The 18,524-nt window shown below is 48.0% G+C and overlaps 1 protein-coding gene across 2 annotated transcripts in view; it reads right to left on the bottom strand.

Annotated features, from left to right (window-relative positions):
- DLEC1 (deleted in lung and esophageal cancer 1) overlaps positions 1–6,399 on the bottom strand; it is a 68,566-nt gene extending 62,167 nt beyond the window's left edge. For both annotated transcript variants that reach the window (XM_008068338.1, XM_008068339.1), the window contains exons 1-2: positions 5,986–6,399; positions 1,197–1,347 (exon numbers count right to left, since the gene is read on the bottom strand). In XM_008068338.1, the coding sequence (XP_008066529.1) occupies positions 1,197–1,347; positions 5,986–6,384 (550 nt within the window). In that variant the 5' untranslated portion in view covers positions 6,385–6,399. The remainder of the gene's footprint in view (positions 1–1,196; positions 1,348–5,985) is intronic.
- Between the last annotated feature and the right edge of the window lie 12,125 nt (positions 6,400–18,524).

Below are 18,524 nucleotides of genomic sequence, written 5' to 3'. Positions count from 1 at the left end.
CAGGGAGCGTGCCGCTGCCCTTCAGCTTGGGTGACAGAGTGGGACTCCATGTCAAAAAAAAAAAAAAAAAAGAGTTTCCAGTGAATGCTAGTGGTGTGGTGATGAAGCTTTGATGAGGAACAAGATACCTGTAATCTGAGAATACCATTTCACACAATACTAACCAATCAGAACTTAACTTGGAGAATTTAATGTGAGGAACCTGACAGATACCAATCTGCCCAGGTGATGAAGGTTAACACCACCTGTGTCTCCTGATGTGCTAGAGTGACAAGCAAGGAATAATCTAGGTGGTGTTGCTGCTCAAATGCCTGGCCTGAGTCTGATCATGGGGAAACACCAAACAGGACCATCATACAGAACAAAACCCTGTCAAGAACTGTCAAGAGCATGAAAGACAAGAGAAGATCAAGGAATCGTTCCAAGTGAAGAATTCTAAAAATGGGACATAACAATTACATGTGACCTGGCTTCCTTGACAGGATCCCATCAAGAGAGGAAAAAAGAGCCACAGTGGGACAACCGGTAGAATTGAACCGGGAGGTGAAAGTTGTCAGAATCAAAATGGAGTCACTTGTGTTGAAAACCCTGACAGATGGAGCTGAAGAAGGCTATGAAGGGAGGGTTCTCATGCACAAATCCTTGATAACATGAACTATCACAAAGGACTCTGCAAAGCCACAACCTTGCACAAAGGTTATCGCAACCTTACACAGACTCTCCAGCAACTGCCTGTCTAACCTCAGACCGGCACCACCCTTGTTACGGATCCTTGTAGCCAAGAATAATGATCTCAAAACAATTATGTAATCCTCCACATTACTCCTTTAAAACCTTTTGTGTTCCTTCATCTCCCTGAATATGTGCATGGTTTATGATGGTATGCATGCTCTCATGGCAACACCCATCATTTTCTTTTAGAGTCTCTTTCTGCTACTTTGGGTGACAGGTATCTGTGGTTCAGAGGTTAGTGTTGCACCCATGATGGATAGAGGGTTGTATGCTGGTTATGTAGGAGCCTGTCCCTGCTTTGGAGATACGCACACTAGAGTGTTTTATGGTAATGAATTGTCATGACCGCAACTTGCTCTCCAAATGTTCAGAAAAAGACTAGAGAGTGGGCAACGACACAAATACAGTAAAATATTAGCAGGTGGGGACCCAGGGATAGGCATATAGGAGTTCTTTATACACACCTGGAGGCAATTTGACAAGGGCCTCGAGGTCCTGTTCTCTGGCCTGGTTGATGACCCTCTCTTTTTCCGCAATTGCACGTGCACGGGCCTGAATGATGTGTCTCTCCAACATTTCCACCTCATCCAGCCGCTGCTTATGGAGCTCCCGAATCTGGCAGGTGGGTAATCAAATGCAGAGAGATGTAGTGAGATCACATAGCTTGACTCAACCCCACCCAGCATCGGGGCTTCCAGTGAAGCCTAGAAGAACAGCTGGAGAACTACCATGACCATCTGATCCAAACTATCAGATGTAAAAACAGAGACCCATGGATGGAAATGCTTGAAGTTTCCATAGTAAAGTCAGTGATAGAGCCAAGTTTGGTACCCTCTTGGCTTCACAGCAAAGAGACCTGCCATTCAAACCATGAAATATCCAACACAAGTGAGCACACCACCTGTGGAACCACAATATCCCTGTTCAAGGAAGGATGCGCTCTCTAGCTATAGGGAGCATAGTCAACACAGCCCCCATGGAGTCTACCTCAGCAGCTGGAAGGGCTCACCTGAGACCTTGTCCTTTCTGCAGCACCCATATCTGGTGACTGAGAAAGGCAGGAGTATAAAGCTTGGCCATTTTGACCCAGAGAGAAACTGACAGGCAATAATCTCTCCAGAACAACCTGCATTTGCCAAGATTTGTTGGGCCCTATTACATTCAACTTCCTCCGTGGCTCACTCTTGATTTTTCTCCCTCCTTCACAGGTGTTGATCGCTATTAAACACCTTGCACACCAAACTCTGCCACAGCGTCTGTGCCCAGAGTCCAACCCAGATGCCCAACACACTCCTCAAGACTAATTACAGATTGGTTGACCAGTCAGACTTTTGACCCATACTCTCTTGTTCAGACAAGAAGCAGAGAGCTCACTGGTACAGGCAATGTGAGAGATCATTTGCATTAGCTAGGCGCAGTGGCTCATGCCTGCAATCCCAGCTACCTAGGAGGCTGAGGTGGGAGAATCTCTTGAGCCCAGGAGGTTGAGACCAGCCTGAGCAACATGGTAGGAAAAAAAAAAAGAAAGAAAATGATAATTTATGTAGGGAGACTATGTTCCTTATTGTATTCCTAGAGCTAGTAGGACCTGAAAGATGTTTCTTGAGTCATTCTTTTAATAAAAGATTTATTGTGCATCTACCATGTAAATCTGGGGAGAGAAATGAATCAGATACATATTCTGTCCTCAAGGAGTTTACATTTTAGCAGGAGGGGTCTGGCAAGGATACAAATAAGTGGAATAGAGCCTTAAAAGCAAATGAATGAGTATATAATGAAGGCTAAGAGAAGCTAGCCAATTCTTCCTGGGGTCAGGAAACACCTTTTCAGGGGACAGTGGCCTGGGACAGTTCCTTAAATATAAAGTATCATGCTTTGTGTCATGTGCCTTGTTATTTGGGTCTGTTGACAATCCCTGACCTTAATTCTTGGATGTAGGAGTTAGCAACTTATCCAAATAATAACAATAACAACAAATAATAATAATAACAAACAATAATGTTCTAAGTGCTTACCATGTTGTAAACACTCAATATTGTAAATATTCTACTGTATTGACTCATTTAATCCTCAAAAAAACCTTTGGGTAAATCAGGCAGAGAGCTCATGCCTGCAATCCCAGCACTTAGAAACACTGAGATTGGAGGAGCACTTGAGGCCAGGAGTTCAAGACTAGACTGGACAACACAGGGAGACGCCCATATCTACAAAATAGTTTTAAAAATTAGCAAGGCATGATGGTGCATGCCTGTAGTCCCAGCTACTTGGGAGGCTGAGGCAGGAGGATCACTTGAACCCAGGAGTTCGAGGTTGCAGTGAGCTACGATGCCACCATTGCACTTCAGCCTAGGCAACAGAGCAAGAAACCTCTAAAACAAACAAAAACAAAACAAAAAACAATGCGGTAGATATTATCATCCCCATTTAATAGATAAGCAAACAGCTATCTAGAAGTAAGCATTGCTGGGCACGGTGACTCACACCTGTAATACCAGCACTTTGAGAGGCAGAGGTGAGAGGATTGCCTGAGTCCACAGGTTCAAGACTGGCCTGGGCAAGTTGGTGAGACCTCGTCTCTACAATAAATAAATAAATAAATAATTTAGCTGGGCACAGGGGTGCATGCCTGTAGGTCCAGCTACTTGGAAGGCTGAGGTGGATGGATTACCTGAACCCAGTAGGTTGAGGTTGCAGTGGCCATGAGCGTGCCACTGCACTCCAGTTTGGGAGTAAAAAAAGTTAGCATTGTTCAAGGTCATACAGGTGGTATGCGGAGGAGACAGGATTTGAACCCAGGGTGTATGGTTCCAGAGAATTTGCTCTGAATCATTAGACCACACAATACCTCAATAGGAGGACCTGGGGAAGACCTGTAGCCAGTGAGGTTGTTTGGGGGAGAACTCAGTCAAGAGAGACACTCCACACTGGGTGGTGATTATCGCTTCTCCCAGGAAGAATGAATTCTAGTCCTTACAGTCAGATGGCAGTGTCATCCAGAGACACATGAGAAGAAAGCAAAGAAGGACAAACAGGACAAAAGGAAGAGAGAGAGAAATACAGGTATGAGAACAGCAGCACCACAGAGTGGAATAACAGATCTCTGCTCTTCTCAAAACTTTTCTGTAATTACAAAATTAATTCATGTACATTGTAAAAGTTCAGATGACACAAAAGTATGCAAAAAAAAAAAAAAAGTTAAATGCCCCCAAGAGCACTGTTAACATTTTGATATAAAACTTTCAACTTTTTTCCATGCATATTATAAAACATGAGATTATCCTAATATTGTTCTATGTTTGTTTGTTTTTGCTAAATTAATAAATGGCAGGCCACGGGTTATGTCTACAATATAGTATAATTCATTCTTTTTAGCAACTTCATAGTATTCCTTAGTGTGGATATACCATTTATAAAGTCAATTTATCTTTGCATAGTTGTATTTCTAGAGGATCACTCTTTAAATTTTTCTGCATTTTTACATTCTTGCAATGACCATGTATTACTTTTATCTTCAAAAACATTCAAACCTTTTTTCCTCAAAAAGAGGGATCACTGTTTGTTCAGTCCAGACCCCATTATAGAGGCTACTTGTGGAAGAGATATTAAGGAAGTAGGACTGGCTATGGAGTTTATAGGTTTATAATGGTCCACATATTCTGGTTTACGTGAATGACAGAGATATGAGTCAGAAGTTCAAGGACAGGGTCTAGCTTAGGTAGGCTGAAGTCTTAGCAGAGCGAATGTGATGGCCCAGGAATAATAGGGCAGAGGTTCCCATCCCAGGAATCTTGGCTGCACTTCAAGAAGCCTAGAACCCGTGGAGGGGGCGAGGCTGAACCCATTAGTGTCTCACATACTACAGAGAGATTCATCTTGTTAATATCTATCTACCACGGTTAGATTGTAAGCTACAGAGAACAGGTTGTGTGTGAGTGTGTGTGAGCTCATACACCAGTGTTTTATTCATTGCTGAATCCCCACTGCCCAGAACAGAGCATAGCACATAGTAGGCACTCAATAAATGAGTTAAATGAAAGGATGAATAAAACTGGGTAGGGGGTGGGATGTGTATCACTTAAAGGGTAGGTAGAGGACAGAATGGAGAAGAAAGAGGAAGATCTGAGAGGCAGGGGGCACACTTGGGTAAAAGGTTGGTGTGGGGGTGTGCCTCAAGTTTAAGGGAGTTGTCAGCCTTGTCGCCAGCGGAGTCAACCCAAGTCAGCTGGTTTTCTCCAAGCACAGATAAAGAAACAGAGTTGCTGTTCCAGAGACTGCACATGCTTCCTAAAATCTGGGCATGTGGCCGAGCTCGGTGGCTCAGCCTGTAATCCCAGCATTTTGGGAGGCTGAAGCGAGTGGATTGTCTGAGCCCATGGGTTTGAGACCAGACCGGGCAACTTGGCAAGACCTCGTCTCTACAATAAATCAAAAAGTAGCACACGCCTGTAGTTCCAGCTACTTGGAAGGCTGAAGTGGAAGGTTCGCTGGAGCCCAGCAGGTTGACGCTGGGGTGGCAGTGAGTGTGCCACTGCACTCTAGCCTGGGCGACAGAGACTCCAACTGGGAAAAAAAAAATCTGGGCATGCATTCCTCAGTCATGTGGTTTGTGATACAGAGGTACCCCATGCCGGCCGCGGTGGCTCACACCTGAAATCATGGCATTTTAGGAGGCAGAGAAGGGAAGATTGAGCCCAGGAGTTCGAGACCAAACTGGGCAACATAGTATGACCTCGTTTCTACAAAAAATAAAAATGTGGTGGAGCGCGCCCTTAGTTCCACCTCCTTAGGAGGCTGAGGCAGAGGGATCACCTGAACCCAAGAAGGCGAGGCTGCGGTGAGCTGTACTTGTGCCACTGCACTCTAGCCTGGACGACAGAGTCAGACTCCGACTCAAACAAACAAAAACCAAGGGATACAAGAAGTTGGTTTTTCCCTCCAAGGAACAACCACCGTTCAGCGTTCTGCCCCAGTGGTTTCATTGATATACGCAACATATAATGTGCATAAGTGCACAGAGAAATGTAGGTAGATGGGTATGTGTCTAGATGGAGTGTCCTTCCGCTGGAATGTCGGTTCCACTTGGCATGCACTCGATCTGCTCGTTCCCCGTCGAACCCCCAGTGCCTGGAACAGCGCCTGGCACCCTGCAGGGGCTGACACGCGTGGAGCGCAGCGTCCTGCAGGCGCGCCCCCGGGTCCCCCGCACTGTCCGCAGACGCGACGCCACCGCGCGGGGCGCCGAGGCCACGTTACCTGCCGCAGCTCGTCCACGAACGCCTCGTGGCGCTCATTCTCGCTGCCGCGGGCCTTAATCAGACTCGCGCTCACGTCCTCGCCGATCACCTCGGCCGAGTACAGGTTGCGGAAGACGCCGGTGAGCAAGTGCGAGATGTCCTGGGTGCGCAGCGAGGAGGGGCGCAGGCGAAGCAGCTGCGGCTCGGGCTGCGGCGCGAGCGCAAGCGGCGCCACGCGGCGAGGCCGGGCCGCGAAGCTGTAGCAGAAGCCCTCTGTGTGGGCGACGGAGGACTTCCAGGAGGACAGGCTGGGGCTGCTGGGTCGGGCTGGGCGCGAGGTTGGCGCCCACGTTGTCCCCTCGTACGCGATAGTCGCGGACGCCACGGACCTCGGCGCTGTGGAGTGCCCGGTCTCCATGGCAACTGAGACGCCGCTAACTCCTGGTCGCACCGCTGCTTCCGGCCACGCCCCTTCCGCCCGGTCTCCTTTGATCGCGTCATCAGTGCCGTCACCGAAACTACTCTCATCCTCAGCATTGGTCCTTTAAAGGTGTGGGGCCCCTATGGAGAAAGGGTTACTTGACACTGCCAGTCCAGTCTGATTGCAAAACCTTGTGCCTAACTACCTGTCTTCATCCATCCATTCTGCAATTTATTCAGCAGTCGTTCATTCATTTAATATCTGTTGTGTAAACCCAAAATCCTGAAGTCCCCATAGCCCCCCGACTGCACGGACCCCCCCCTTTCCCAGAGAAACCGGAAAAACTGAATTTCCGGCCATGAAGGGAAGGGAGGTTGGGCTCACCTTGTCATAACTCCCCCCTTTGGTGTTGAGAACAGCAACTGACCAGCATTAACATTAAACTAGAGATCATAAAACAGACTGTGTAGCAATAAGATACCAAATTCCAGCCTGATTCTGGCATATCATCACATGACAGATAGCAGACCCTGAAGGAAATCAAAATATTTTACCTTGAAAGATATTTCTTAGACATATTTTGACATGGCTCTGCAAAGCCACCTTTGGTGGGAAAAATTTGTATCGGTACAGAGTCTCCATTAACACAGCCAGGTCTTTCCCAGATCTAGGAGAGATTAACGAAGAGTCTGATACCTTTTAAGGTTGGAAAAGAGAGATTTGCCATCTATTTTCTCCAAAGACTGCTGCCTTTTTGAATCCACCTATGACCTGTAAGCCTCCTGTGCCCCCACACCATGAACCACGGTACACCTTCCATGTATTGATTTATGATTTTACCTACAATTCCTGTCTCCCTAAAACGTATAAAACCAAATCGTAACCCAACTGCCTTGGGCACACTTTCTCAGGACCTTTTGAGACTGTCCCCTGGGCCATGTTCACTCATATTGGTCAGAATAAACCTCTTTAAAATATTAGGCAGAGTTTTGTTTTGTTTTGTTTTTTTGGTCAGCAATTGTATAAAGATTGTGTTTCTGGTCTGTGCCAGGAGCTGAAGATATCAAAGGAAGTAAGATGCTGCTTTTGTCTTCAGGAAGTGCACAGGCGCGCGCGCGCGCGTGTGTGTATGTGTGTGTGTGTGTGTGTGTGTATGTGTGTGTGTTGAGTGTGGTGGGCTAGACAGACCAGAGTCATGGGGGAGAAAGTATTCACCAAGACAGTTATGAATTAAGAAAGATAGGTTTATTAAAGAGAAGATATATTGTGAAGAGCACGAGAGGCCAAAGAGCGGCAGAGTGCTGACTGTAAAGAAGCAGAAGCATTTCTTCCACAAATATATCGGATTCATTGTGGCCTGGGGGAATTGCCTGCAAAATGATTACCAGAGGTTTGTAAAGTGGTGGATTGATTGTAGGGTTTGTCTCTAACAGGAATCATCGACTGCTTTTTGTTTGTTGCCAAACCAGCAGCAAGTTAACTACTTTTGTTTTTCCTGCTGAACTAACAGCAAAATTCTTACAACTTGCCATCCAGCTTTTATCATTGTGGTCGTTATCTCATTCTGAGATTTCCTTCCGTAATATAATTTTACGTTTACTAGAGTGGGGTGGGAATGGGACAGTAAAACAACTGTAGTTAAATGGTTTAAAGCCAAGGTGGAGATAAATGTGGGTTGTCACAGAACCACAAAGGAGAACAGGAACTTAGTCTGCAGGGTGAGGGTGGCTTCTTAGAACACATGAAGATCGAGCAGAGATTCAAAAGAATGAGTAGACTCAACATCATTAGTCATCAAGGAAGAGGAAATCAAAACCACACTGCCAATACCACTCTGCACTTAGTAGAATGGCATAAAATGAATACATTCCTTGAATAAATAAAAGGATCAAACAAGTGCTAGTGAGGATGTGGATCAACTGGAATTCTCCTATATTGCAAATGGAAATACAAACTAGTACAGCAACTCTGGAAAACAGTTTGGCAGTTTCTTATAAATTACACATACAGCAAGCCACTCCTAGGCATTTCCCCAAATGAAATGAAATCAACGTGCACAGAAAACCTTGTACCAGATGTTTATGGCAGTTTTATTCATAATTGCTCAAAACTAGCTGGAAAAAACTCCAATGTCCCATCCACTGGTGAATGGTTAGATACATCATAGTACATCTATTTAGTGGAATACTACTCAGCAATAAAAAAGAAACAGGCTATTGATACACACAACAGCATAAATGAATCTCAAATGCACTATGCTAGGAAAAAGAAATCAGTCTCAAAGGGCTACATACATGCTGAATGATTCCATTTATTTATTTATCATTTATTTATTTATTTATTTGTTGAGTTGGAGTCTCACTCCGTCACCCAGACTGGAGTGCAGTGGCCGCTCCCAACCACCACAGCCTCGACCTACTGGGCTCCAGCGATCCTTCCGCCTCAGCCTTCCGAGTAGCCGGAATAACAGGCATGCACTACCACGCCCGGCTGATTTTTGGTTTATTGTAGAGATGAGGTCTTGCCAAGTTGCCCAGGCGGCTCTCGAACCCGCGGGCTCAGGCAATCCACTCACCTCAGCCTCCCAAAGTCTCGGGATTACAGGCTGAGCCACCGAGCCTGGCTATTTATTTATTTTTTGAGTTGGAGTCTTACTCCATCGCCCAGGCTGGAATGCAGTGGCACATTCAGGGCCACCCCAGCGTCAACCTGCTGGGCTCAGGCCATCCTTCTGCCTCAGTCTTCCAAGTAGCCAGAACTACAGGTGAGTGCTACCATGTCTGGCTAATTTTTTGATTTATTGTAGAGACAAGGTCTCACCAAGTTGCAGGTCTCAAACCTGCGGGCTCAGGCAATCCATTTGCCTCAGCCTCCCAAAGTGCTGGGAACACAGGCTGAGACACCAAGCCAGGCCAAATGATTCCATTTATAGAACACTCCAGAAGATGTAAAAAACAAAACAAAACAGATAAGTAGTTTCCAGGAGCTGAGGATGAGGGCTAGGTTTGGCTACAAAGAAGCATGAGGGAATTTAGGGGGTTGGTAGAACTTTTTTGTATCTCAATTGTGATGGTGGTTACAACTGCATGGATTTGTCAAACCTCATAGGACTGTACACTGTAAAAGGGTGAATTTTACAGTATATAAATTATATCTCAATTTTGTACAGATTAACAAAAGAATGAGTAGGAGTAAGCCAGAAGAGAAGGATAAAGGGCACGCATGTAGAGGGACCCAGGTGTGTCAAAGTTGGGTGACAACTTGCCATATGTGGGAGGGACCTAACGAAATTCAGGAGGAGGGAAACTTCAAAGAACGTGAGGGTGGAGAAAGGAACCCAATAAGTCAGGGCCAGATCATAAATGGGTTTGTAGGCCATATGAAGGAATTTGGACTTTATTCTGAGGGCAGTAGGAAGGCCATCGATCGCCTTAGGCTGGGGTATGTCATGGCCAGCTCTATGTTTTACTAAGGTCACTGGTTGCCTTGAGAATAGACAGGCAAGAGTCATTGGAGGCTGATTAGGAAACTAGTGCAGAGGTTACGAAAGAGATGAGGGAGCTTGAATGAGAGCGAGGGAAATGAATTGGAGATAGATCCAAAGATAGAATGGACAAGACTTGCTGGTGAATAATGGGAAGTGAGAAAGAGAGGCCAACAATGGCCCCCGAGTATCCCGTGTGTACAGTCAGGTGGGTGATTATAGCATCCAGTGAGATGGGGACGAGGACTGCAATTGTTCAGGGTGGTGGCTTAACATCATGTTGACAGTCTTCATTGACACACCATAGCTTCTGCTCACAGGTGATACAGAGAATCATTTTCTACTCTGGAATGTTTGCTTGCCTTACCTTACAGCCTGAAACTCACTTTGTGAGATGAGTTCCAGGATGCTGGTCCAGAGCCCTGGGCCACTTCCATTTCTTTTAGTTGCCTGCCTCCACCATCTGTTCTTTCCAGCACCTTTTCTGTCCTGAGAGCTGGGAGGCCAGGGCCCTGGATCATGAACTTGAGAGGGCCTTTCTCTGGCTCTCCTCCAGATGCCTTCCCCACAGAGTAAGGAGACCACAGGGCCAGGAAATGTGTGCTAGGCCTGCCCTCCAAGTACCTGGGACTCTAAAAGTATTTGCCCAAATATCCATCTCCACTCTAGGGCCCATGCAGGCCTCTTCTTTAAGTTCTTCCGCCCAGGGCTGACTGGTGTGTGCACTTAGGGGTGGGTAACTTTGGTGGGAGAGGGGGACTGGTGGGAGCTTGGGCAAATGTGCCTTTATTCAATTTTCCGCATACATTTGACAGCTCCCAATGGTGCAGGAAGAAGCTGGGGGTGGGAAGAACAGATGCAGGAACAACTGGGAGCCTCCAATGCTCTAATGTTAGGGGTGAGCCGGTTCAAACTGGGTGGTCTTGTTGGTTAGGGGCCATTCCACTGTGGAGGCTCCCTGGCCCACTTTCCTGACCTAGGAAAGGCCAGGACAATGGTTTCTTACCATTACTTTTGGCTTCTCCATCCTGCCTCCAGACAGCCTCAGAGAAAGTCTTGGGTACCTGACCCAACCTGGGAGAAGTCTCCCCAGTCTTTGCATAACCCTCCCACCCTCTGACTCCAGCCCTCTGACACTCCCTCATCTCTTTAACAACCTCGGCATTGGTTTCCTAACCAGCCTCCAATGCCTCTTGGCTCCCTGTCTATTTTTACAGCAACCAGTGACTTCAGTGAAACATAGACACACCCACCCTCTGACACTGTCCAGACCAAGATTGCCAGCAGCCCTCCTGTCCCTTCAGTGGCAATGACCATCCCTTGGCCGTCATCTTCCTCGACCTCTCAGCAGCATCTGTGGTTGCTGTCCATTCTCTCCGACTGACACACTCTCTTCATTTCTCTCCCCTTCCTTCTGTGCATCCCCGACCACCCACCATCATGACCCTCTTCTACCAGTGTCTCTTGGCCTAATAAACTGAATTCATCCCTGATTCCACTGTGCCCAGCATTCTATTCTGCTTGCGTTCTGGCTAGCTGAATGAGTGATGGTGCAACCCTACACTAGTAACAAAGGTTCAGGTCACCTTTGTAGCCAATCTCCAGCTCCCTTCCCATGGAGACTTCATCGGCACAAGGGGAATTCCTTGTTAGCTGCCTTTTTTTTATTTGTTTTGTTTTGTTTTGTTTTATTAAAGTCTCACTCTGTTGCCTAGGCTGGAGTACAGTGGCACCATCCGGATACACTGCAACCTCAAATTCCTGGACTCAGGCGATCCTTCTGCTTCAGCCTCTCAAGAAGCAAGGACTACAGGTGTGCACCCAGCACCCAGCTAAATTTTTTATTTTTTGTAGAGACAGGGTCTTGCTATGTTGCCCAGGCTGGTCTCAAACTCCTGGGCTCAAGCAATCCTCCCACCTTGGCCTCCCAAAGTGTGGTGTTACAGGTGTGTACACAGTACCCAGCTTCTTCTTCCTTTTATAACCTGTTCTGCTGACCACAGTTTTTGTGTTTTTAATCTCTGGATTTTCACACACATCTTTGTCCTTCTAAAATTTTTTTTTGCTTTTAAATTTCAAAAATTCTATATCATCATGGTAAAAAAAAAAAATCCAAATACTACACAAATAATAAAAAGGAAGTATCCTCCTCTTGGTCTTCCCTCAGAGTATTAGATTATTACTGTAGTCTTTCAGCTATTTTTCTGCTTGTACAAATCCTGATCATCTATAAAGTCATTTTTAAAAATGTTTTAAAAACACAAATTAGGCTGGGCACAGTGGCTCAAGCCTGTAATCCCAGCACTTTGGTAGGCTGAGGTGAGTGGATGACCCGAGCCTGTGGGTTCAAGACCAGTCTGGGCAACTTAGTGAAACCCCATCTCTACAATAAATCAAAAATTAACCAGGCGTGGTAGTGTGCACCTGTAGTTCTGACTACTTGGAGGGCTGAGGCGGAAGGATGGCTTGAGCCCAGCAGGTCGACGCTGGGGTGGCCATGAGCCATTGCACTCCAGTCTGGGTGCTGGAGTGAGACTCTAACTCAAAAAAAAAAAAAGCAAAACAAACAAAAAAACACAAATGAGGTCAGGCATGGTGGCTCAAGCCTATAATCCTAGCATTTTGGAAGGCTGAGGCGAGAGGATTGCCTGAGCTCAGGGGTTTGAGACCAGCCTGAGCAACATGGTGAGACCTCGTCTCTACAATAAATCAAAAACTTAGCCAGGTGTGGTGGCATTTGCCTGTGGTTCCAGCTACTTGGAAGGCTGAGGTAGAAGGATCACCTGAGCCCAGCAGGTCGAGGCTGTAGTGGCTGTGAGTGTGCCATTGCACTTCATCCTGGGCGACACAGTGAGACTCTGACTTAAAACACACATACGCACACACACAAATGAAATCATGTTGTACATTGATATTGTCCTGCCATTTGCTTTGTTCACTTATTATATCCTAGAGGAACTCATGGAAGACTACTGTTTTCTTTTTTGCTACTATAAATAATGCTGTAATGAGCAACCTTGTTCATATCTGTGCATACTTGGCATAGCTGTATAATGGCCAAGGGTGTGTACATTTTAGTATTTGCGATATTGCCAATTTGCCCTCCAGAAAGACTATACTAAACTACAATTTCATATGCATTCTGTGAGAGTTCATGGATTTGCTTTTTTTTTTTTTCTTTGAGTCGAGGTCTCATTCTGTTGCCCAGGCTGGAGTACTGTGGCATGATCACAGCTCACCACAGCCTCAAATTCCTGGGCCCAGCCAATCCTTCTCCTCAGACTTCTGAATAGCTGGGACTACAGGCACACATCACCATGCCTGGCTAACCTTTTAAATTTTTTTTGCAGAGATAGAGATCTCACTATGTTGCCTAGGCTGGTCTTGAACTCCTGGGCTCAAACAATCCCCCTTCCTCAGCCTCCCAAAGTGCTGGGTTTGCAGTTGTGAGCCACTGCATCCTACCTAACGGATATTTTAAACATGTTCTGAACCATCTCCCCCATTTTCTCCCTCACCCTCCTAAACTCCAGACTTTCAAAATCATCTTGTACTTGACATCTCTCCTTGATGTCTGAAGGCAACTCCAACTTAATATGTCCAACATGAAGTGCCCCCTCCCCCTCAGTCTTCCCCATGGGAGCTCTGTCCCTCCCTGCTAACCAGGCTCGAAACTTAGGAGTCCTCCTTGACTGCTCTCTTTCTCTCACAGCCCCTGCCAGTCAATCCTCTTGGCTCCATCTTCCAAAATAAATCTAGAATCCTACTACTTTTCACGACCTCCATGCCTACCATTGAGGGCCATGCCGCCACCCTTCCACCTGAGTTATTTATTGTGAGGGGCTCTTCACTGGGCTCCCAGCTTCATTCCTTGTCCCTACGAGGTGATTTCTCTTTCCAGCAGCCAGAGAGATTTTATCTATCTATCTATCTATCTATCTATCTATCTATCTATCTATTTGAGTTGAGGTCTTACTCTATTGCCCAAGCTGGAGTACAGTGGTACAATCACAGCTCACTGCAGCCTCAACCCCCTGGGCTCAGGGAATCCTTCCATCTCAGTCTCTCGAGTAACTCAATTACAGACACATGCCAACATGCCTGACTAATTTTTTAAAATATATTTTGTAGAGATTGGGTCTCACTATGTTGCCCAAGTTGGTCTTAAACTCCTGGGCTCAAGCAATCCTCCCACCTCTGTCTCCCAAAGTGCTGAGATTACAGGTGTGAGCCACCACGCCCTGTCGTATTTTCTTTAAACATGAGTCAGATTGTGTCTCTCCTTGGCTTGAAGCCCCGCAAATGCTCCCTGTTTCTCCTAGAGTGGAAGCTCTTACAAGGCTCAATAGGAGCTGCTCTCTTTGTCTCCTCCTAGTATCTCTCCCCCTCACCCTCTCAGATCCAGCCACATGGGCCTCCTTGCCAGTTCTAGCACACAAGACTCACTCCTGCCTCAAGGCCTTGGAGCTGCCTGATCCCTGTGCCTGGAATCCTTTACCCCAGATATCTCTAAATGGTTCACTCCCTCACTCCCTTTAAAATCTTTGCTCAAATATCACCTTCCCCATAAGATCCAGCCTGATCAACCTATTTAAAATTTAACCCTGTCCCATTCCTGAACTCCTTTACCCTACTTATTAAATTTTTCTTGTCAATATCCAACATACTATACAATTCACTTATGTTTTTCATAGTGTCTCTTTTCTTTTTTTTTGAATCAGAGTCTCACTCTGTCACCAAGGCTGGAGTGCAGTGGCACACTCATGGCCACTGTAGCCTTGACTTACTGGGCTCAAGTGAGTCGTCCGCTTCAGCCTTCCAAGAAGCTGGAGCCACAGGCATGCGCCACCATGCTCAGTTAATTTTTGGATTTACTGTAAAGACAAGGTCTCGCCATGTTGCTCAGGTTGGTCTCAAACACCTGAGCTCAGGCAATCCTCTCACCTCCACCTCCCAAAGTGCTGAGATTACAGGCATGAGCCACCATGGCCGACTATAATGTCTCTTTTCTTTCCATGAGAATTTAAGTTCCATGAGGGCAGGAGTATTTGGTGTGTTTTGTTCACTGATGGTTCCCAAGTCTCTAGGACAGAGTCTGATACATAGTAACTGCTCAATAAATATTTGCTAAATAAGTGAACTAGCAAAAGACCAGGTGTAGTGACTTACACTTATAATCCCAGCACTTAGAATTGCTGGAGGCCAGGAGTTCACAACTAACCTGGGCAATATAGTGACACCCAATCTCTACAAAAAATTATCTGAATGTGCTACATCCCAGCTACTCAGGAGGCTGAGGCAGAAGGATTACCTGAGCCAAGGAGGTCAAGGTTGTGATGGTGCCACTGCGCTCCAGCCTGGTTGAGAGAGTGAGATTCCAACTCAAAAAAAAAAAGAGTGAAATAGCAGAACAGTTTTCAAATGGGGTTTCAGTGTCTTCTTCAACTCACACACTCCTTAAGCGTGACTCCTCCCTCAGATAAGGGTCTGAGGACAAGTCTCCTGACTGTCCATATCAAGCGCTACATTCTGCCTGTGGGCTGGAAGATAGTATTGGGACTAGGTCCACAGTAAACTAACCACCACAGTTACATTCACAAATGAATAAACAACGAAATCCCACAAAGATAATTATGGAAGAGTAACCCCAAATAATTCCATACTCTCTTGGGACTACCAATAGGCCCAACAACCTGATTGTCCATCATGGAATCCTGCATCTTTGCACAATCAGGACCTAAGGACTTAACCCTGCATTACCTAAGGACCCTCACTCTGCCATAGCTGCTTCTGTGGGAGGGGCAGCTTCACTTTTTCTCTGAATGCATCTGGGTTCGGGTCCATGATCTTCTGGAAGGAGCTCAGATAGGGTTTCACAGCCCTTGAAAAGTAGCAGGGGCATGCCCTTAAGATCAGAGCCTCAGGCTGGGCCCTGTGGCCACCGGAACCTGTAGAAGAGTCCAGGCAGGGGATGGCTGTGGGAAGACAGGATTTCACCTCATGTCCTGCTGGTAGGCACCTATATGTGACCCGTACTTGTCATCCATTATTTTGGCTGATTCCACAATTACTGCTCCTGACTGTGGAACTCAGAGAGGTGAAGAGACTTGTCCAAAATTTCACAGCAGGAAAACGCAGAGTCGAGATTTAAATAGCCCCTTCACCCCAGTACCCTGGGACAGGAGATCTAAAGATTCAGAGGGGGCAGAATAAACCCCATCCACCTACCTACCCAGGCTGGTCTAGGTTTGTATGTCATGGGGAAAGGGCAAGGCAGGGCCCACCCTGAAGCACACCTGGAGTCTGACCATTCTGAAAGTTGGCATTCTTGGGTTAATAATCCCCCTCCCCAGAATTTCAGAGAGGATGGCGGTAGAAGGCCAAGGAAAGTGACTTGAGGCAGGCACTGGTCTAACACTAGGTCTCTGTGCCCTGTCTCTGGTCATCCCAAGGGCCCCAACCCCAACAGCCACCATCACACAGACACTGAAGACCAGGGTGGTCAAGTTGGGGGTAATGATGCCAGAAACTCCACCACTAAAGAACCAGTCTTTGGGCTTGTGTGCACCCAAATTAAACCTGCCCAATGAAGTCACCAGGATCTCAGGGCATCTTGCAGAGGCAATTTGAGAGCTGGGCTTTGAGGAGGGTAATTTAGGCACCTGGCCGGGCTGGCCCACAGAGATCCCTGGGAATTGAGGGCAGAGGGAGTGGAATCCAGCAACTTTGTGACCTGGTACAAAGCCTCTTGCTGTGACTTGCCCAGGCTCCCAGTCCAACTCCCTCCACATACAGTCATACCACATAGGTGTACCCTCCGCACCCGAGCAGAATATCTCCCAGCCTGTGAGAGTAGGGGTGAGGGGGGTGAGGGGAAGGGGAGGAACCGATGGGGTTGGGGGAGAGGAGAGGATGGGGTGAGGGATGACCCATGGGGTCAGAGCAGCAGCGGGTTTCTCTGGGCAGGGCGGGGCCCAGTCCTCGTTTCTGACAAAATCTGGTTGCATTTGCCAGTTCTGAGTCAGCAGTGCCTATTCTGCCCAAGAATCCTGGGCCAGGGAGGAGGCTGCAGCTGCCATGTCTGTGCCAGAGACCAGAAGAGGGCTCATGTGAGGTGGGTGTACATTGGGGTGTACAGAGGAAGACTCTGGCTGCAGCCCCCACCTTGCACTGGAGCAAAAGGAGAGGCAGAGGTCTCAGGTAAGGTCCTGGTTTTGGGCCTGGGACTCAGAGCTGGGAGGTGACATAAGTAAATAGGAATGATGACTGAAACTAAGCCAAGTCAACTGCTAGTGTCAGAATTTCATTGTGGCCCTGCCTAGGAAGAGGAGCAGGGCTTGAGAAAGCCTGATTTGCTTAGTAGAGGGGCTTGCAGGCCCCAGGGGGTGGCAGAGGTCAGGTTCCAAGGCCTGGGGAGTCCCCCAGAGGGCAGAGAAGGGACCACCCCCCTTACCTTCCCCAGCCGCCAGGATGGAGGTCCAAAGTGAAGCCCGCCAGTGTGGCTTTGCCCAGCCATCAACAAATGTGGAGTATGGCCCCGAGTGGAAGTGAAACCAAGGAGGGCTCTGACAGGCCTGCCCAGGGCAGGGGTGCCCCTACTGAAAGACAGAACGGGAGCTGAGTGCCCAGTAAGGGGCTACTCCCCTCTGTGTAAGGGAGGGCATGCAGAGCAGGGGGCTCTTCAAAGCCATGAAGTCCTCACTCACTGTTAACTGCAGAATGGAAGACTGCCCTTCACCTGTTTCATATCCCTGCTCAAGACCACTTGACTTAGTAGTGTCCAGACAGGAGGGGTTGGGGTTAACCCAGTCTCCACCTTCAGGAGAGGTTCAACTAGCTCCTGCCAGACTCTCACACTGGCTTTATCAGCCCCGGAGGCCTGGGTGACTTTACTGGGGGAGTTCAGCACTTGGGAGGCTCTCTGAGAGCTTCCCCATACCCAGAGCACAATTTTCCCAAGGAGTGGTGGGAAGCGCAGCAAGATCTTCAGACTTTTCCTGCGGGGGGCAGTCTCTGGGTCTCTAAAGAGGGTTTCTGGGTTCCAAGAGCTGAAGGGAGGGTCCACATAGGGGCCCCTTACGCAGGCAGTTCCTTGGGATACCACCTGTGGGGATCTCAACCCCTTCTCCCCCCACCCCAGCACGGATCCCTGGGGGTTTGGGAGGAGGATCTCAAAGGTGAGCTTTATGCACCCGCTTGCTGCTTCCCCTCAACCCCTAGCAAAGGCACTCCTGGGCTTGGAAACTGCCCAGCGAGAGGGGAGAGGACCTCCTGCCAAGGTCCAGGTCCAGATACGGTTCTCCAAAGGCCTCCTAAGGCGTGCCCCCATGCATCCATTTCGCAGAAGGGAAAGCAGATACGGGGCACGGGCGCGGGTAGCTGCTGCTGGCGCCCGGACGCCGCGTCTCGCTAACGCACAGCGGGGTGGCGCGTCGGACCCTACACGGTCCCTTCTCCGGGATGACGCCGGCTCCTGTCCAGCATCACCCCGACCCCAGCGAGGCGCCCGCAAGCAGGGCGTGGGGCCGGGCCGTCCGGGGTAATGACAGGGCCCGCGGCCCGCGGGTGGCGGCGGCGGAAGAAGTTGCAGGGATCCGGCTATTTCTGGCCGGGGCGCGCCCACTGGCCGGGGCCGGGGTTGGCCGGTCTTCCC

This window comes from Carlito syrichta, unplaced genomic scaffold (genome assembly GCF_000164805.1).
Source record: "Carlito syrichta isolate Samal-C Ts95f unplaced genomic scaffold, Tarsius_syrichta-2.0.1 Scaffold310396, whole genome shotgun sequence".
Classification (NCBI taxonomy): domain Eukaryota; kingdom Metazoa; phylum Chordata; class Mammalia; order Primates; family Tarsiidae; genus Carlito; species Carlito syrichta.
The sequence above is the reverse complement of the archived record's forward strand: the minus strand, read 5'-3'. Positions and strand labels throughout refer to the sequence as shown.